We start from the raw sequence: 21,672 nt of genomic DNA, 5'->3' as shown, positions 1-21,672 counted from the left end.
AGGAACCCATTAAAGAGACTGAGAAGGGCCAGTGAAATAGGAAAACAGTGAAAATGAGGTGTTCTGGAAGTCAGGTGAAGAAAAGTGTTTTCAGGAGGAGGAAGTAATCAACTGTGGCATGATGCTTATAGGTTAAGTAATATGAATACCTAGAATAACCTTTGTATTTTGCAGTCCTGTGGCCATCAGTGACCTTAACAAGAGAGTCAGTGGAATGAGAAGGGCAAGGAAAAGGAAGAAAGGAATTGGAGGCAGAGAGCATAGGAAACGATTACTTCCCTTCGTTTAACAATCACTTTTGAATAACAAAATAGCGAATATAGCTAGATATTTTAAGTAAATATAATTAAGATTATTAAGACGTGTTTCACAGATGCTAAATAAGGTGTGTACTAATATGAATACACTTCAGGTATGTTAATTACAGATTACATATGGTCCAGTGTAAAACAACAGAGACTGTTTATCAAGTCAAAGAAGTTCCTAGTTTTTCTAAATTCTCCATTCTTAATTAACGTTTTATTGTTTTTTTAAAGTGCCTTGATTATTTTCTATTTTTTTCTGCATTAATTGAAATGGCCCTAAGATTTATCTCTTTTATTTGTGTTAGATTACAATAATAGATTTTGTAATATTGTAATACAAATAGATTGTAATCATTCTTAAGATATATCCTACTTGGTCACATAGCATTTTATTATTATGTTACTATTTTTCGTTTTGTGCTTTTTAAAAATACATTAATTCATTATACTTTTGGTTTTTTTAGTCTATATTTTATGATAAGATTGATTTTTAATTGTCTTTTATCGTCATTGTCCAGTTTTGGTGTCAAGGTTTTATTTGCTTGATAATATGAATAGTTTTAAATAGTTGACATTGTTTTCTTAGCATTTGAAAAGATCCTTGAAGATTTAAGAAAACTTTTGAAAGCAACTGGGTTTGGTATCTCTTTTAAGAGGATACTTAATTACCACTTAATTTCTTTGATAGTTATTGGCTTATACAGCTCTTCCTTTTTTATCCATTTTTAGAATTCATTTATTTTCTGGGAAATTATTCATTTATCTGTTTTCAAATGTATACACACAAAGAACTTTATTGTGATTTTTTAAAATCTGTATTATATCTGTAGTTATACCACCTTTTTCATTTCTAATATTCTTTTGAAAAGAACCAACTTTTTTTTTTTTGAAAATTTTATTTTTGAGAAAGAGAGAGAGAGAGAGACAAAGCACAAATGGGGGAGGGGCAGAGAGAGAAGGAGACACAGAATCCGAAGCAGGCTCCAGGCTCTGAGCTGTCAGCACAGAGCCTGATGCAGGGCTCCAACTCACAAACTGTGAGATCATGACCTGAGCCAAAGTCAGGCACTCAACCGACTGAGCCACCCAGGTGCCCCGAAAAGAACCCACTTTTTATTTTGTTGATCTTCTCTAGTTTCTTTACCAATTTCACTGAAACCACTTTATTTTGTTTCTTCTACTTCCTTTAGGTTTACTCTCTACTCAAGTTGAAATGCTTCATACTGCATTTCACAGGACCTATAATGTCAGTCTTTCCTACTATTAATGATGTTAAGTTTGATAATTTTGGTTACAGTAATAATTGCTAGTTCTCCATACATAAAGGGACCTTATTCCCTTTGCAGTTACTAAGTAATCAGTAGGGTAGTACTTCAGTACTGTGTTACCCAACATCATTTCACCTAATACATTTAACAACCGTTGATGATCTTTACCCTGATCAGTTGTTTCACTGGGGTTGCTAATGATTTTCCTGATTCTATTATTTCTACATTTATTAGCTGATATTATTTTGTAAAGAAGAGTTTTCTTTTTTGTTGAACTCTTTTTTCACTTTAGTGTGTTTGGGGAGTTTTGTTTTGGTTTGGTTTGGTTTTTCAACTTACTTTGAATTTTTATATTTTTCAGGGTAATATCAGTTTTAATCATTATTTTTTTGATGCTCAAATTGTCCCAGATGTAGGAACCTCTACAGACGAGCCCTTTTAATGCAGCTCCATTAATCTTTGGGCATTTCCTTGCTTTCTGACTAGCCTACTTTTTACTCTCTTGCCCTGGACTCGGAATTAGCCATTTATTAATGGTACCATCTTGACTAAAAGCTGTCCAGTATTTTTCTACTGTGTGATTTTTTTGTCTTTAGAATTACGCATTTTTTGCCATAATGAAGTTCATATATTCCATCCTCCTGTTTCATAAGTTTCATTGTTAAAATGGTTTTATACTAGGCTACCTGGAAGGTAAAGAGTGCTTTTTTCCACTAATGGAGTCTCTCTTGATATCTCTTGATACTGTATATGTAACCTTAAAATTTTAAGTTAAAGCTATCCTCACCTCAGCTCCATTAGGTAGTATATATGCCCTTCAGACCAGTAGACTATTAACATATTAAGATACTTGGCTGTAATGGGTAGGTTTAGCTGTGTAACCTAATGATAATGCTAAGTGGCGTTGAAATGAAAGCTTAAAACACCCAATGGGTATTGTTGGGACAGAACTAAAACCAAGAACAACTTGGAATACTTTATGAATATTGTAGAAAACCTCAATTTTTTCTGGGAGTAATTCTGCTTAAGGAATTATTTACAAAGCTCTGAATTCTTCCAAATTAAGGCTTTTAAAAATCATACTGCTTTCAGGGTTATTTTGGTTCAGATAAGCTTGGTATATTTGGATTTTTGACACAGAAAAAGGTTAATCAAGAATAAAATTGACTAAGGGAACAGGTAGTATACCCAGTTCTGTGCCTTTAGCCCTGTGTTGGCCATGGCTCTATAAGAATGGGTATTAAGAAAAAGAAGAATGGTTATTTAAAAGGAGATGCAGAATGTGCTAGAAACTGCAAGATAGAAAGAGGTACTCCTCATAGCTATCCTAACTCTACTTCATAGCTACTCTACTTGAGAAGGTCCGATGAAATTACAGAATAAATAAGCAATATATCTGGAAATGAAAAAACAGCTCCTATCGCTAAGTTACAGTTTGAAGATAGATTTCTAATGATCTCCTGATTTGTGTTTTAGATGATAATAGGAAATTACTAATACGGATATTTCACCTCACTACTCTAAAGATCAGCTCTAGATTTTGTGTAAATGCTAAAAAATAAATGAAAAATAAACATGAGCCTCCGGTATTTGATTTCAAATAATTATTCAAGCATATTAAGTGTATGATTGAAGTAGAGACTGAATGACATAACAACAATTGTTCCTAATGGGAATCTCATCCAAATCATAAAGCGTCTCGAAAAGTCCAAAAGAAAAACGTAGAAAATGATCATTTTTCCAGTAATTTGTTTTGGTGATATTTCTGTTTTATTCGTGTGTTTAATTTTAGATTTTAAACTGTGACATAAATTGTATTTATAGCTTACATTCTCTACAGTGTTGGTAAAGTATCATGGACACACTTGTGCAATAAATATTTACCAGCTGTTAGAGGTCCTTCCCAAAGGCTTAGTGCCCCTCTGGCACAAATCACTGTACAGTTGTCGTCTTGGGCAGAAAGCTGATGTTGAAAATCTTGGCTAGAATTCTTTTTGCTTAACCAAAACAAACCTGTGGAGTTTTGAATTAGTGAACCTTTTTTGTGTGATAACTGAGGTTTCTGCCTTATCCAAATTTTAATAATTCATACGGCATTTACATACTCACCAGAGGTCACCTAAAGCCATTAGCTTTTCATATATACTTCCAATAAGACACTAAATGCTTCTTTAGCTATAATCTGTATCTCTGCTCGTGTTTATTAATTTTCCATTATTTTTTCTTATTCTTGTATACAGTGAACATACTATTTTTTCCTTAAACTTAAAGAGAAGCTCTTTTTTAAAGTATTAATTAACCTTTTGATCTGATGAACAGTTCTATTTAGGGGATTCCTTATCCCCACAAGAGAAGAAAATTGCAGCTAATAAAGATATAAAGTAAGACACATTTCCTGTAATACTTGCTGTGAATAGAGTAATAGTGAACATTTACTAATAAAGATAATGCCTTCCTCTCCCTTTGAACTGTCCTTCCTTTTAGGAAGTATTATAGTACTTTATAAAACTCAGTAAACAGATTTTTCTATCTCTTACACCTGACTACTAAATGTGTAAATGTCCTTTCCTGCTTAATTTTGTATAAATCTTACAGTATTTCTGAACATTCTCCAGTGCTTCTTAATGCTTCTGCATCTTAAGGATTAAATACGTGTAAATTGATAGTATAGCCATCAGGTGTTCACCTTATTTTATTTGTTTACATCTTTAAATGAAAAAGAGGGGATCGTTTATTGAGGTTAAGAAACATCATTTATGATGAAATATATATTTCATAGGTTTAAACCTAACATTGTAGTACTTGCATGAAAAGTAAGTAAGGATGAGCTCTAAAAAGCAAAGGTTTTTTTCTCTAGTTTGAAATATTATGATCATACCAGTAAACTTCTTCCAGGATTTTCTGCCTATTAAACAAGAAAACAAAGACTCACTTTCAGAAAACATGGATGCATTTGAAAAAGTGAGAACAAAATTAGAAACACAGCCACAAGAAGAATATGAAATCATCAATGCAGAGGTAGGATATCTTACTTTTTTTTTCCTACATCTCATATTACCAGTCAAGATGCAAATGAAGTACTTTGTTTTTTGGGGTTTTTTTTTTTAACTTTTTTTAATGTTTATTTTATTTTTTGAGAGCGAGACAGGGTATAAGTGGGGGAGGAACAGAAAGAAAGGGAGACACAGAATCCAAAGCAGGCTCCAGGGTCTGAGCTGTCAGCGCAGAGCCTGACGTGGGGCTCAACTCACGACCTGTGAGATCATGACCTGAGCTGACGTCAGATGCTTAACCGACTGAGCCACCGAGACACCCCGCAAATCAAGTGCTTTGTGAATTTAGACATAAACCCACATCAAAATTAGACCTTTAAAATATGCTGAAAAACTTAAACAGAGAATAATCAGTGTGATTTGTAAAATAAACAAAGGTCAAAGTGAATTTCCAAGCTATTGTGTTAATTCTATTTTTTGGAAACAACCAGTTCTTTTTTAAAATGTTGTTAACAACTCCAAGGAGAGGGGCACCTCGGTGGCTCAATTGCGCTAAGCATCTGACAGTTGACTCTTGGTTTTGGCTCAGGTCATGACCTCACAATTCTTGAGTTTAAGCTCTGCATCAGCACAGAACCCACTTGGGATTCTCTCTCTCCTTCTCTCTGCCCCCCTCTGCATATGCGTGCACTCTCTCTCTATCCGTCTCAAAATAAACTTTAAATTAAAAAATAATAATAATTTCAAGGAAAAGTTCATATGAAACCATCATGTTTTTATTATTTGAAAAGTATCTGATTGCCCTGTCTACACTTTTTTTAATAAAAGGAATTCACTTGAAGTAGTATAATACCACAAAAGCCAAGTATTTGATCTTTTATGGTTACCACAGTCATAAATATTCAGTTGAAACAGATTGAACATGCATGTTGCAAATTTCCCAATAAGACTGGAAAATAGAACCACAACTTATAAATGAAAATCATATTCATAGGAGAATGGAAATAGCAGTAGGTTAAAAATCCGGAATCCAGATTCAGAATATGCCATTTACTAGCAGGTGATAAATGCATCTTAGGCTACCTGAAATCCTGTCGATCAGTCAGTTGCATTTAATATGTAGGTATTAGACAAGAGCACTGTTTATATATTGAGTAATATTCTCTCGATCTCAAATTGTGTATATCTGTCAACCTGGAAGATGCTTTGTGTGAAATCAAATCAAAACCGTGGACAGTTGGTAGTGACTGCATACTTAGAGGAAAAGAATCTCAGCAAGTTTTTGACCGGATTTTCAGAGTAGTCTGAGCCATAATTTCTTCATCTGCCTCATTTTGGATTACCTTAAAGCTGCATTCAATCTCTATTAATGGAATCCCACCATAGGGATGTCAGATACTCCCAAATATACCTAAAGTGATTTATACAGTCATAAGAACCGACATAGATTTTGTTACACCTTCTCTTTGTTGCCTCCTACATTTATATGTTAGAAACTTCAGTGATTATGAATGTATGAAAACCGTATCTTAACCACTGTGTTGTAAAAAGTGATCCATTTTGTATTTGTTATGTGTTCATCCATAGACTTCAGTAGGTCTACTGAAGATTTCATTTCTTCATTTTAAATGGTCAGATCATTAAACAATTAAATTGTGTTTAAATAATTATTAAATAAATCATTTGTTTCTTTTTTGTCAGGTGAAGCATGGTGGTTTTGTTTATTATCAAGAAGGTTGCTGCTTGGTTCGTTCCAAAGATGAAGAAGGTACACCACAGTTTTCCCATTTTTATTTTTTAACATACTCTGATTTTTTATACTTCACGTATTTCATGGGAAATTTGGTATTAATTTCTTAAAGGTATAGAAAAATTTTTTTTAGATTATTTCTGCATTTAAAAAAAAATAAGTAGTTAGTATCTGGGTTTACTTAAGATATAGTTAACAGGTACATCCAAAAGCTTTGGTGGGGAGAATGGAGGTGGGAACCAGCATTTTTTTTAATATCTCCTATATTAATTCTGTTGAAATAATAACCCTTTAGGTTCTATATGATCTATAAATACTAGACTATATTTATCAAATAATATCACATAGGCTAATGTGTGGAATAACACTGAATAGCATAGGACAATAATAACTAACAAAATGCCAGTTTCTATGCAAATAAAGCTGTTATCAAGGCTGAAGGAGGCTGGATTGTATCCTCTTCTAGAAGGGGAATGCTAATTCAAAACATTGAAATACTAAAGATTTTTTTAACTACATCTTGTGGAGTTATCACTTTCATACTTGTCTTTATGCAGCAGATAATGATAATTACGAAGTTTTATTCAATTTGGAGGAACTTAAATTAGACCAGCCCTTCATTGATTGTATCAGAGTTGCTCCTGATGAAAAATATGTAGCTGCTAAGATAAGAACTGAAGATTCTGAAGCATCTACCTGTATAGTTGTGAAGCTAAGTGATCAGCCTGTAATGGAAGCCTCTTTCCCAAATGTGTCCAGTTTTGGTAAGCCACCAAACAAAACAGTCTTCTGTGTTATGACAACTGTAAGAGAATTGTCAGCACTTTTGAAACGTTTTTACTTGTCCATGTGAGTGAATAAGAAAGTGAATGCCTAATCGTTTTATCCCTATGGACCCAAAGCTTCCTGTGTGTCTCTCATTCAGGAGACCTTGCCTTCCTTAATTATATATCCTAATTCATGTTCATGTTTTTTAAAGTACTACAACCAGAATCCAGGCCGTACAGTTTATTTTGATATATCAATAATTCTTTGCAAATTTATTACCTCAGATACATTTTTGCACATAAGTTGTATCTTAATATGTTACTGAACTTTAATTTTAGGTATCTATTTTTTTAATTTCACGTTATCTTGTCAACTATTAGAGCAAATTGCCCAAGGTCACTACCGAGAAACTTTGGAAGATGTTGAGCTAACTAACTCACTAATAGAATTCGTCATATTTTTACTAGTAGAACCAACTTTAAATTTTCTCTTTTATTGGGGCACCTGGATGGCTCAGTTGGTTAAGCGTACAGCTTCAGCTCCGGTCATGATCTCACCATTCTGAGTTTGAGCCCCGTGCCAGGCTCTCTGCTGAGAGCCTAGAGCCTGTTTCAGATTCTGTGTCTTCTCTCTGCCCCTCCTCCCCTCATGCTCGCTCACCCTCTCTCTCTCTCTTTCTCTCTCTCAAAAATAAGTAAACATGAAAATTTTTTTTTAATTTTTTAATTTTACCTTTTATCATCGAGTGATACATATGTTCATAGTTTATCTTCCTTTTTCATTTTCTACTTTAATTTTCCCCATTGTTTAATAACTAAGTGCTTTTGCGGCGAATTGAAATTTTAGTCTAATCGATTCTTAGATTTACAATTTTGCACATTTTAACCTCTTTAAAAATCAAGATCCATATTATACAATGATGTCTTACAGTTACTGTCAGCCAGGTGGCAGTCATGATGTAATCGTGTGAAAACTTCCATTGACAGCTTCTGGTAAGAGCAAGAAAACTCCAGCATTAAATGTATTAAATGAGATACCCTGTGGCTTGAAAGCAGACAGGAAAGAGGCATGAGAGAAAGTGATCTGGTATTTCTTCAGACTTAAAGTTAGGGGTTGTAGATGGAAACAATGCATCCCATGTAAGCTGTGACTCTGAAAATACTAAACATTCAACTCTTATTCAGAAACCTGGGACTGAGAACTGCTCGAAACCTTGGAACTGATGTGGCAGTATTTTATTTTCTGGAAAGCTCTCTGACTTATTTTGGTGACCACGATCAAACCTGTGTTCAATTTACATTTCCAGGGATAAACTTGTGCATCTCTTTTTTGAGGAAACTCAAAATTTGAATGCACTGTGCCCTTTTTTTCAACTTCGAGTAGTAGTATGTAATGTCTATAAATCTTTAATTATTTTCTTTCAGAATGGGTAAAGGATGAAGAAGAGGAAGATGTTTTATTCTACACCTTCCAGAGGAACCTTCGCTGTCATGATGTGTATCGAGCAACTTTTGGTGATAACAAACGTAATGAACGTTTTTACACAGAAAAGGACCCAAGGTACTAGAACAATGAAATTAAATTTTTTCCTCCAGGGTTTATCTCCAGTTATCTAAAGTGCAGTTCTTGGTTGACATAAGATGTTGATTTCAGCTGGAACCAGGTGTAATAGGGAAGATAAACATAATCATTCTTTTATTAGTTGTTTGGATTCAAAATTGGAATATGGATCTATTCAAACTCCAGAGTGAACACAAATATACCAGTACACTGCATATGCTAAGTTGCTTACATTGTCTTGGGACTGTGACATATGAGGAGAGTTGTTAAGTCTTTAATTGGGTTGTCATACTGCGTTTCTAGATCTCTTATAAACCATAGAATATGGTTCTATAAACTAGAATGCCATGGTGTCAATTGCACAGAATTCACTACATTTTATATAGATGATCTTTCATTTAAATTCCATTGCTTTGAGCCACAATGTCCACTGGTGTTTAAATTTTACTCTCTCCAGTATTTTGATAATTGCTTCTTAAAACTAATTCTCTTTGGGGCACCTGAGTGGCTTAGTCGGTTAAGTGTCTGACTTTGGCTCAGGTCATGATCTTACAGTTCGTGAGTTTGAGCCCCGTGTCAGGCTCTGTGCTGACAGCTCAGAGCCTGGAGCCTGCTTTGGTTTCTGTGTCTCCCTCTCTCTCTCTCTCTGCCCCTCGCACTCTGTCTCTGTCTCTCTCAAAAACAAACGTGCATGCATGCATGCATGCATACATACATACCTACATAAAACTATAAAAGTAATGCTCTTTACTCCTTGTAATCCAGGACTCATGTCTTATACTCAGCAAGCGTGAGAGGAAATGACAGTAAGTTTATCTGGCAAAATCCCATTATTCTTACCCAGATACACTTTTCCAAATGACTTACTAGAAACAGATTTTTGCTTGACACCAGGTCCTGTCACCTTATATGTCAATTAACGGTACAGTTTGGACAGTGTCTGAACAGAAAAAAAAAAAAAAGATTTAACACCAAATCTATGTCAGTGAAATTGATACTCAAAACAAGAAAAGTAACCCATCATTTCATGAAATGTCAAAACTGACAGGGATGTAATGAAAATCTTGTACAGTCCCCAGTTTATATTGAGAATTTGAGATCTGAAGAAGTTCCATTTTTCCAGCCCATAGAACTAACATTGTTGGCCTCGTGATGCTGCCCTTGCTTTTTTTTTTTTTCTGATGATGATTGTTTTGATGAGAAATTACTAGAACTATTCATATGATTCCACTATTATTTTCTTTTTTTATATAATACTATTGTCAAATTGGTTTCCATACAACACCCAGTGCTCATCCCAACAGGTGCCCTCCTTAATGCCCATCACCTCTTCCCCTCAACCCTCACTTTGTTCTCAGTATCCAAGAGTCTCTTATGGTTTGCCTCCCTCCCTCTCTCTAACTTTTTTCCCCTCTTCCCTCCCCCCATGGTCTTCTGTTAAGTTTCTCAAGATCCACATAAATGAGTGAAAGCATATGCTATCTTTCTCTGACTGACTTATTTCACTTAGCATAATACCTTCCAGTTCCATCCACATTGCTGCAAATAACCAGATTTCATTCTTTCTCATTGCCAAATAGTATTCCATTGTGTATATAAACCACATCTTCTTTATCCATTCATCAGTTGATGGACATTTAGGCTCTTTCCATAATTTGGCTGTTGTTGAAAGTGCTGCTATAAACATTGGGGTACATGTGCCCCTATGCATTAGCACTACTGTATCCCTTGGGTAAATTCCTAGCAGTGCTATTGCTGAGACATAGGGTAGATCTATTTTTAATTTTTTGAGGAACCTCCACAGTTTTCCAGAGCACCTGCACCAGCTTGCATTCCCACCAACCGTGCAAGAGGATTCCTGTTTCTCCACATCCTCCAGCATCTGTAGTTTTCTGGTTTGTTCATTTTAGCCACCTTGACCGGCATGAGGTGGTATCTCAGTGAGGTTTTGATTTGTATTTCCCTGATGAGTGATGTTGAGCATCTTTTCATGTGTCTGTGGCTATCTGGATGTCTTCTTTGAAAAAGTGTCTATTCATGTCTTCTGCCCATGTCTTCACTGGCTTATTTGTTTTTCAGGTGTGGAGTTTGGTGAGTTCTTCATAGGTTTTGGATACTAGCCCTTTATCCAATATGTCATTTGCAAATATCTTTTCCCATTCTGTCGGTTGCCTTTTAGTTTTGTTGATTGTTTCCTTTGCAGTACAGAAGCTTTTTATCTTGATGAGGTCCCAGTAGTTCATTTCTCCTTTTAATTCCCTTGCCTTTGGAGATGTGTCGAGTAAGAAACTGCTACAGCTGAGGTCAAAGAGGTTTTTTTCCTGCTTTCTCTTCTAGGGTTTTGATAGTTTTCTGTCTCATATTCAGGTCCTTTATCCATTTTGAGTTTATTTTTGTGTATGCTGTAAGAAAATGGTCTAGTTTCATTCTTCTGTCCAGTTTTCCCAGCACCATTTGTTAAAGAGACTGTCTTTTTTCCATTGGATACTCTTCCCTGCTTTGTCAAAGATTAGTTGGCCATACATCTGTGGATCCAATTCTGGGTTCTCTATTCTATTCCACTGGTCTATGTGTCTGTTTTAGTGCCAGTACCATACTGTCTTGATGATTACAGCTTTGTAGTAGAGGCTAAGGTCTGGGATTGGGATGCCTCCCACTATGGTTTTCTTCTTCAGTGTTACTTTAGCTATTTGGGGTCTTTTGTGATACCATAAAAATTTTAGAATTGTTCATTCTAGCTTGGAGAAGAATGCTGGTGCAATTTTAATTAGGATTGCATTGAATGTGTAGATTGCTTTGGGTACTATTGACATTTTAACAATATTCTTTCAATCCATGAGCATGGAACGTTTTTCCATTTCTTTGTATCTCCTTTAGTTTTCTTCATCTCCTTTAGTTTTCTTCATAAGCTTTCTATAGTTTTCAGCATATAGATCTTTTACATCTTTGGTTAGCTTTATTCCTAGGTATCTTATACTTCTTGGTGCAGTTGTGAATGGGATCAGTTTCTTTATTTGTCTTTATGTTGCTTCATTATTGGTGTATAAAAATGCAGCCAATTTCTATACATTGATTTTGTACTCTGACTTTGCTGAATTCATGTATCAGTTCTAGCAGACTTCTGGTGGAGTCTGTCAGGTTTTCCATGTAGAGTATCATGTAGTCTGCGAAAAATGAAAGTTTGACTTGTTTGCCAATTTTGATGCTTTTAATTTCATTTTGTTGTCTGATTGCTGACGGTAGGACTTCCAACACCATGTTAAGCAACAGTGGTGAGAGTGGACATCCCTGTCGTGTTCCTGATCTCAGGGGGAAAGCTCTCAGTTTTTCCCCATGGAGGATGATATTAGCTGTGGGCTTTTCATAAATGGCTTTTGTGATGTTTAAGTATGTTCCTTCTATCCCAACTTTCTTGAGGGTTTTTATTAAGAAAGGATGCTGTATTTTGTCAGATGCTTTTTCTGCATCTATTGACAGGATCCTATGGTTCTTTTATTAATGTGATGTATCACGTTGATTGATTTGCGAATATTGAACCAGCCCTGCATCCCAGGAATGAATCCCACTTGATCATCGTGAAGAATTCTTTTTATATGCTGTTGAATTCGATTTGCTACTATCTTGTTGAGAATTTTTGCATCCATATTCATCAGGGATATTGGCCTGTAGCTCTCTTTTTTTTGCTGGGTCTCTGTCTGGTTTGGGAATCAAAGTAATGCTGGCTTCATAGAATGAGTCTGGAAGTTTTCCTTCTATTTCTGTTTTTTGGAACAGCTTGAGAAGGATAGGTATTAACCGCTTTAAATGTCTGGTAGAACTCCCCAGGGAAGCCATCTGGTCCAGGACTCTTATTTGTTGGGAGATTTTTGATAACTGATTCAATTTCTTCACTAGTTATGGGTCTGTTGAAATTTTCCATTTCCCCGTTTGAGTTTTGGTAGTGTGTGGGTGTTTAGGAATTTGTCCATTTCTTCCACGTTGTCCAGTTTGTTGGCATAAAATTTTTCATAGTATTCCCTGATAATTGCTTGTATTTCTGAGGGATTGGTTGTAATAAATCCATTTTCTTTTGTGATTTTATCTATTTGGGTCCTCTGTCTTTTCTTTTTGAGAAGCATGGCTAGAGGTTTGTCAATTTTGTTTATTTTTTCAAGAAACCAACTCTTGGTTGCATTGATCTGTTTTTTTGGATTCTATATTATTTCTGCTCTGATCTTTATTATTTCTCATCTTCTGCTGGGTTTGGCGTGTCTTTGCTGTTCTGCTTCTAGTTCCTTTAGGTATGCTGTTAGATTTGATATTTGGGATTTTTCTTGTCTCTTGAGATAGGCCTGGATTACAATGTATTTTCCTCTTAGAACTGCCTTTGCTGCATCCCAAAGGGTTTGGATTGTTGTATTTTCATTTTCATTTGTTTCCATATATTTTTTAATTTCTTCTCTAATTGCCTGGTTGACCCATTAATTCTTCAGTGGGATGTTCCTTAATCTCCATAATTTTGGAGGTTTTCCAGACTTTTCCTATGGTTGATTTCAAGTTTCATAGCATTGTGATCTGAAAGTGTGCATGGTATGATCTCAGTTCTTTTATATTTATTGAGGGCTATTTTGTGATGCAGTATGTGATCTATCTTGGAGAATGTCCCATGTGCACTCAAGAAGAAAGTATATTCTGCTGCTTTGGGATGTACAGTTCTAAATATATCTGTCAAGTCCATCTGGTCCAGTGTATCGTTCAGGGCCATTGTTTCTTTATTGATTCTGTGTCTAGAGCATCTGTCCATTGCTGTAAGTGGAATATTAAAATCCTTTGCAGTTACCACATTCTTATCAATAAGATTGCTTATGCTTGTGATTAATTGTTTTATATATTTGGGTGCTTCCAAATTCAGTGCATACACATTCATAATTGTTAGCTCTTCCTGATGGAGAGACCCTGTAATTATTATATAATGCCCTTCTTCATCTCTTGTTACAGCCTTTAATTTAAAGTCTAGTTTGTCTGATAGAAGTATTCTATTTTCTTGTTATTTTTGTTTGTTTGTTTGATTTTTAGTTTAGTTAGAAAGAGAGCACGAGTGGGAGAAGAGGCCAAGAAAGGAAGAGGGAGAATCCCAAGCAGGCTCTGCACTATCAGTACAGGTCCCACATGGGGCTTGATCTCATGAACCGTGAGATCATGACCTGAGCTGACATCAAGAGATGTTTAACTGACAGAGCCACCCAAGTGCCCCTGTGATTTTATATGTCATTTGTTAAGGCTGTCTTTTGGGGAGATGACAGTTTAAGGTAGTAATTTATTATATCAATAACTTGTGATTACAAACTGTTTGCCATCTTGTGAATAAAGCTCAAATTAACACAGTGAGCTATACCCTGGAATGAGATACTCACTTGCCATATATCGTTATCATCCTAATTTCTAAGATTAAGTAGAAACTTATTTGGCTTGTAGCATGCTTTTCTGCCCCATAAGGAACTAACCAATTATGGTTAAGCCTAATTTGACATTCAGAACCCTGATCTACAATACAAACTAGTTTGTAGATTCTTGACACTTTATAATGCCCAAATCCAGAAGGGAAGACCAAAAGGGAAAAGCAGAATACCTGAAGAGAAATGAAGTAAAGGTCTTCAAAGAACTTCTAAAACACAGAGCTGCTTTTTTACTATGTTTGCTCTGATCCTCAGGTTTCAGTTTTCTGTTCTCATCAGTAAAGTTCACCAAAGCCTGTATTTACCTGCCCCTCTTGGCCCAGTTTTGGGGACCTGATTTTTTTTTTCCTTAATTTTTTTAAATGTCTATTTATTTTTGAGAGGGAGACAGAGACAGAGCATGAGCGGGGAGGGGCAGAGAGAGAGGGTGACACAGAATCTAAAGCAGGCTCCAGGCTCTGAGCTGTCAGCACAGAGCCTGATGCAGGGCTCCCAACTCACAAACTGTGAGAATATGACCTGAGCCAAAGTCGGATGCCCAACCAAGCCACCCAGGTGCCCCATGGGTACCTAAATTTTAAAGATGTGCTGTTATAAATGTGCCTAAAAAGAACCCTTACCAACCAAGTTCTTCATCTGCTTTGTTTGCAGTGCTTTGGTAAATTTGGTTGTTCAAAGGTAGTTTTCGATTTCAATGGTAGAGAGCCTCTGAAAGTCATGTTCAAGGAAAATGCCTCTCTACTATTCTTAAAGATCGATAGTTTTGAATATTTATTCTTCCATTTTATTTTATTTTTTTTTAATGTTTGTTTATTTTTGAGAGAGAGCACGCAAGGACAGGAGGGTCAGAAAGGGAGGGAAACACAGAATCCGAAACAGGCTCCAGGCTCTGAGCTGTCAGCACAGAGCCCAATGCAGGGCTCGAACTCACAAACCGTAGGATCGTGACCTGAGCCAAAGTCAGATGCTTAACCAACAGAGACACCCAGACATCCCTAATTCTTCCATTTTCAAATACTTCCGGAACCATTTAATTCACAAATTCTGGGAAGAACAGAATTGTATAGATTCTAAAGGAAAAGATCTGAACCAAATTAAGAGGCCTGCTTTTCAAGTCACTGAAAAACAGCACCTCCCTCACAACCACCAAAAACACAACTGGTACAAATGCTATTCACTTATACAACGTACAGTGTGGTTCTGTCACTAACAGCCAGAACAGAGCTAAATTAGAAAAGCCTGGGAGGTTACTGAAACAGGCCTTGTCATTGAAGACCAGAGGTTCAAACCCCAAAGAACTCAGGGAGGCCGTCTCAGGGTAACTTGATTATATTAAGCTGCACCAAACACTTGACATCTTAGAAATTTCAAGTAAAGGGAATTTTAGAGGTATACCTTTAACTTCATTTAGAAATTAGCCTTTTGAAAATAAAGACAGTTAATGATTTACCTGAAATCATGCAGTTCATTAAAAAAAACAAAAACAAAAAAAAAAAACCAGACGCCTGCATCTTCTAGCACTTGACACTGCTCTTCCTTCACAATAGAACCTAAATTCTTGTGGGACAAATGGAATTAGCCTGGAATGGCCCCTTTTCCTCTATGTGGCAGATGGTTCTAGTTTTATTTTTTTCCACAGATTGTTTGATCTTGGATAAGCCATTTCTTGTTCAGTTTCAGTATCCTTGGTAATACTTAGGTAATGCTTTAGGATTTGGATAATGACATTGACATATTGATTCCAAAAGTCTTTCTGGGTTTAGTTTGTGTTTCTGTGTTTCTTTCATACTTTGGAGTATACCTATCTTTATATATATTTACGCAAATTAAAAATCAATGCAGATCATTTCAAACCCCTCACTTACATATCCAGTAATACTGCAGAATGAGAAGTTGGAGTTTGCTACCCATGCAAGGGTAATGGTTGCAACCATTGTAATTAATAATAAGAAAAAAAAGACACGTTTGATTATTAAAACTGAAATTGATTTTGTGCATTACACCATGGTTCCTACATGTAAACTCTATAAAGACAACCTAGAATTGCTAGATAATGAACAAAGACCGAATCATTTCCACCTTTGCATCTTTACTGATAAGTAGGGTACCAGGCCTGTATCATTGCCATTCATCTATGCCTGTTAGTTAAATGGTACACTTAGGTCAGTTTCTGTCTTTCAAGCTAAAACCCTAAACCAGTGATGGCTGTGAGTACCTTTTAACCATTGAATTCTTAGCAGGATATAGCAGAATTTAAAGTATGCGTTGCTTTGTGGTAAGTATAGCATAACATATAAACTTGTCAAATCACTTTGTTATATACCTGAAACTGACGTAGCATTGTGTGTCACCTGTGCTCAGAAAAAAAGAATATATTGCTGCTGAATTATAAATTAAAACTAATGTAAAAATGTATTACTCCGCTGGGTGAAAAAAGTGAATATATAGTATGATGTCAACTTATTTTTCAAAGTAACATGATTATTTTCCTAATCAGAGGTAAAGGATATATTAAGTTTAAAAGATATATATCAGTTGGGGGCCCCTGTGTGGCTCAGTCAGTTGAGCATCTGACTCTTGATTTCAGGTCAGGTCATGATCCCACAGTCATGGGATCAAGCCACATATCAGGCACTGCACTGAGCGTGGAGCCTGCTTGAGACTCTCTCTCTTTCTCCCTCTGCCCCTCTGCCCCTCTCCCGCATTTGCACACTCTCTTTCTAAAATAACAATTAAAAATTTTGTAATAAATATCAATTGAATGGGAAAACAGATTGCCCTTAGTTCTTTACATCCCTTGTCTTCTCTCTCTTTCTGAATTGAAAGTTATTTGGTATCATTCTAGAGTTTTTTTTGTCAATGCACACATGCATTTTTTTTTTAAGATTTACTTTTTTCAGCTTTACTAAAATATAATTGACATATATATATATATATATATACATATATATATATATATAACACGTTAAGTTTAAGATGTATGTGGTGATTTGGTACATATACCTGTTACAAAATGAATAACAAAAGAAGTTTAGTTAATATCTCAATCACCTCACAAATTACCACTTTTTTGTGTGTATGGTGGTAACATTTAAAATATACTGTCGAGGCAATTTTCAAGTATGTTAATACTGTATTGTTAACTATAGTCATCATGCTGGGCACCCGATCCTCAAAGCTTGTTCATCTTATATAACTGAAAGTATGTACCCTTTTTCCATTATGTCCCCATTTCACCCAGCTCTCATCCCCTGACAACCACCATTCTACTACTCTGTTTCTGTAAATTTGGCTTTTATAGATTCCACATGTAAATGATATCATACAGTATTAGTCTTTTTCCATCTGACTTATTAGAATGCCCTCAAGTTGCATCCTCGTTTTTACAAATGGCAGGATTTCCCTTTTTTGTGGCTGAACAATACTCCAGTGTGTGTGTGTATTCTTTATTTATTCATCAGTGGACATGTATGTTGTTTCTGTATCTTGGCTGTTGTTCATACTACAATGAACTTGGGAGTGCAGATGTCCCTTTGTGATCCAGATCCCACTTCCTATAGATATGTGCTCAGAAGTAGAATCGTTGAATCACATATGGTAGTTCCTCTTTTAATTTTTTGAGGACCCTACATTTTTTTGTCCATAATAGCTATTATTAGTTTATATTCCCACCAACAGTACACAAGGGTTTCCTTTTCTCTATATCCTAACATTTGTTACCACTTGTCTTTTTGATAATAGCCATTCTAACAGATGTGAAGTGATACGATGGTTTTTATTTGCCTTTGCCTTAGGATTAGTGATGTTGAGCATCTTTTTATGTATCTGTTGACCATTTGTATGTCTTAGGAAAAATGTCTGTTCAGGTCTTCTGTCCATTTTTAAATCGGATTTTTTGTTTGTTTGTTTGTTTGTTTTGCTTTTGAGTTGTAGGAGTTCCTTATATATTTTGGCTGTTAACCCATCATCAGATAAATGGTTTGGGAATACTTTATCCCACTCCATTGATTGCCTTTTCTTTTTGTTGATTGTTTCTTTTGCTATGTAGAAGCTTTTTAGGTTGATATAGTCCCACTTATTCATCTATTTATACTTCTGGTGTCATAAAAAATAATTGCCAAGACCTATGTCAGGGAGCTTTTTCCTTACGTTTTCTTCTAGGAATTTTATGGTTTCAGGTCTTATGTTTAGGTCTTTTAATCCATTTCAGGTTAATTTTTGTGAGTAGAGTAATATTGGAGTCCAATTTCATTAGCATAGCAATTTCAATAGCATGTGATTATCCAATTTTCCCAGCACAATTTATTGAAGAGATTTTCCTTTCCCTTTTGAGTATTCTTGGTTCCCTTATCAAATATCAGTTGGACATATACTTAATGGTTTGTTTCTGTGCTCTCGGTTCTGTTTCTGTGATCTGCATGTCGGTTGTGTTTTTTTTTTTTAATGTTTATTTTTGAGAGAGAGACAGAGCGTGAGCAGGGGAGGGCAGAGAGAGAAGCAGGGAGACACAGAATCTGAAGCAGGCTTCAGGCTCTGAGCTGTCAGCACAGAGCCTGATGCGGGGCTGGAACTCACCTCGAGATCATTACCTGAGCCGAAGTCCGACGCTTAACCAACTAAGTCACCCAGGCGCCCCCATGCATGTCTATTTTTATGCCAGTACCATACTGTTCTGATTATTATAGCTTTGTAATACAGTTTGAGATCAAAAAGTGATGCATTTTGCTTTGTTCTTCTTTTTCAGGCTACTCTAGATATTTTGTGGCTCTATACAAATTTTGGAATTGTTTTTCTGTTAAAAAATGACATTAGAATTTTGATAAGGATTGCATTCATTGTACAGATGGCTTTGGGTAGTGTGGACATCTTAATGATAGTCATTTTTCCAAATCATGAATATGGCATATCTTTCCATTTATAGTGTTGTCTTTATTTTCTTTCATCAAAGTCTTAAGTTTTTAATGTACACATCTCTTTCCCTCCTTGATTAAATATATTCCTAAGTACTGTGTTTAGTTTTGATGCTGTTTTAAATGGGATTGTTTTGTGTGTTTTTCAGATATTTCATTGTTAGTATATCAAAACAACTGATTTCCATATCTTGATTTTACATCTTGCAACTTTACTGAATTCATTGATTAATTCTAACAGTGTTTTGGTGGAATATTTAATGTTTCCTATATATAAAATCAAGACTGACAGTACTGTGTTGATTAGGAGTAGTAAGAGTGGTCATCCACTGATCTTAGAGGAAAACCTTCCAGCTTTTCACCACTGAATGTGATGTTAGCTGTGGACTTGTCATATATGGCCTTTATAATGTTGAGTAACATTCATTTCATATCCAGTTGTTGAGAGTCTGTATCATGAATGGATGTTGAACTTTGTCAAATGCTTTTTATAAAGATGATCATGTGATTTTTAGCTTTCATTCTATTAATGTATCACATTTATTGATTTGCATATGTTGAACCATTTTTATATCTCGGATTAATCCTACTTGATAATGATGAATAATCTTTTTAATGTGCCTGCTGAATTAAGTTTGCTAGCATTTTGTTGAGTATTTTTGTATCATATTCACTGTGGATATTGGATAGTTTTCTTGTAGTGTCCTTATCTGGCTTTTGTATTGGGTACTACCAGCCTAATAAAATGAGTTTAGAAGTGCTCCCTTCTCTTCAGTTTTTTTGGAAGAATTTGAAAGGATTGGTGCAAATTCTTCAAATATTTGGTAGATTTTACCAGTGAGTCCATCTCATCCTGGGCTTTTTTCTTTGCTGAGAAATTGTTGATTACTGATTGGTAATCAACTCTACCTTACTCTATTGGTCTGTTCAGATTTTCTATTTCTTCATGATTCAGTCTTGGTAGGTTGTATGTTTCTAGGAATTTACTCATTTCTCCTAGATTATTTAATTTGCTGGCATATAATTTTCATAGTAACTTTATACTTTTTTGTGTGTCTACAGTATCAGATGTAATGCGTCCTTTTTCCTTCCCGATTTTGAATCCTCTTTTTTTTTTTCTTAATTTCACTAAAAGTTTGTCAGTTGTATCTTTTCAAAAAGCAGCTCTTAGTTTTGTTGATCTTTTCTATTGTTTTTCTGGTCTCCTTAATTTATTTTTCTCTGATCTTTATTATTTCCTTCCTTCTTCTAACATTAGGCTTATTTTTTCTTTTTCTAATTTTTTAAGGTGTAATGTACGTTATTTGAGATAGTTCTTTTTTTCCTCTTTTTTTAAGTTTATTATTTGAGAGAGAGTGCATGGGTGTACATGTTAGTGGGAGAAGGGCAGAAAGAAAAGGAGGTAAAGAATCCCAAGCACACACTGTCAGCACAGAGTCCCAACTCAGGGCTCAAACTCAAACTGTGAGATCATGACCTGAGCCAAAATCAAGAGTCAGATGCTTAACTGAGCCACCCAGGAGCCCCTTTTTATTTTTTTACGTAGGCTATGCACCCATCGTGGGGCTTGAATTCATGACCCTGAGATTAAGAGTTGCATGCTCTACCGACTAATCCAGCCAGGCACCCCTATTTGAGATACTTTTAATGTAAACACGTATCCCATAAACTTCCCTCGTAGAAGTACTTTTATGTATCCCTTAAGTTTTAGTATGTTCTATTTCTACTTTAATTTTTTTCAAGATATTTTTGATTTTGATTTTTTTGACCCATTGCTTATTTAGCGGTATATTGTTTATTTCCATATATTTGTGAATTTTCCAGTTTTCTCTTAATAGTTACTATTTTGATTGGAAAAAACACTTGGTATGATTTCAGTCTTCTCAAATTTGCTAATACTTGTCTTATGACTTAACCTATGATCTACCTACACAAGAATGTTCCTTGTGCACTTGAGAAGAATGTATTCAGCTGCTGCTGAATGGAATGGTCTACATATGTCTGTTTCATCCATTTTGTCTAAAGTATACATAGAGTCCACACCCAATTTTTTTTATTGATTTTCTGCCTGAATAATCTCTCCATTGCTGAAAGTGAGGTATTAACATCCCCTACTATTATTGTGGTGGTGTTGTCTGTTTTTCCCTTCAAATCTGTTGGTATTTGCTTAATATATTTAGGTGCTCTGATGTTGAGTGCATACAGGCATACCTTGTTTTATTGCACTTCGCAGACTGCGTTTTTTTAACATATTGAAGCAGGTCTATTGGCACCATTTTTCAACAGCACTTGCTCACTTCATGTCTTTGTCACATTTTGGTAATTATCACACCATTTCCAACTTTTTCATTGTTATTTGTTTATGGTGATCTGTGATCAGTGATTACAACTCCCTGAAAGTTAAGATAATGGTTAGCATTTTTTAGCAATAAAGTATTTTTTATTAAGGTATATACATTGTGTTTTTAGACATAATGCTGTAACACACTTAACAGTTTACAATATAGTGTAAACATAACTTTTATCTGCACTGGAAAACCAAAAAATTCATTTGACTCACTTTTATCAGTGGTTCTGGAACCTACCCATATCTCCAAGGTATGTCTGTATATAGTTACAACTGTTATATCCTCTTAATTAACTGACCCATTTATCATTATATAATGGCTGCCTTTATCTGTTA

The 21,672-nt window shown here is 35.3% G+C and overlaps 1 protein-coding gene across 4 annotated transcripts in view; it reads left to right on the top strand.

Annotated features, from left to right (window-relative positions):
* The window catches only part of PREPL (prolyl endopeptidase like), a 57,612-nt gene that overhangs the window by 10,487 nt on the left and 25,453 nt on the right, over nt 1-21,672 (top strand). For 2 of the 4 annotated variants that reach the window (XM_015083053.3, XM_015083055.3), the window contains 4 exons: nt 4,469-4,591; nt 6,268-6,334; nt 6,874-7,080; nt 8,509-8,644. In XM_015083053.3, the coding sequence (XP_014938539.1) occupies nt 4,469-4,591; nt 6,268-6,334; nt 6,874-7,080; nt 8,509-8,644 (533 nt within the window). Of the gene's footprint in view, nt 1-3,892; nt 3,955-4,468; nt 4,592-6,267; nt 6,335-6,873; nt 7,081-8,508; nt 8,645-21,672 lie in introns of all 4 variants that reach the window. The other 2 variants (XM_027072547.2, XM_015083054.3) reach the window with 2 other exon arrangements.

Source organism: Acinonyx jubatus, chromosome A3, assembly GCF_027475565.1.
Source record: "Acinonyx jubatus isolate Ajub_Pintada_27869175 chromosome A3, VMU_Ajub_asm_v1.0, whole genome shotgun sequence".
Classification (NCBI taxonomy): domain Eukaryota; kingdom Metazoa; phylum Chordata; class Mammalia; order Carnivora; family Felidae; genus Acinonyx; species Acinonyx jubatus.
Note: the sequence above shows the minus strand (reverse complement) of the source record. Positions and strands in the feature narration are given on the sequence as shown.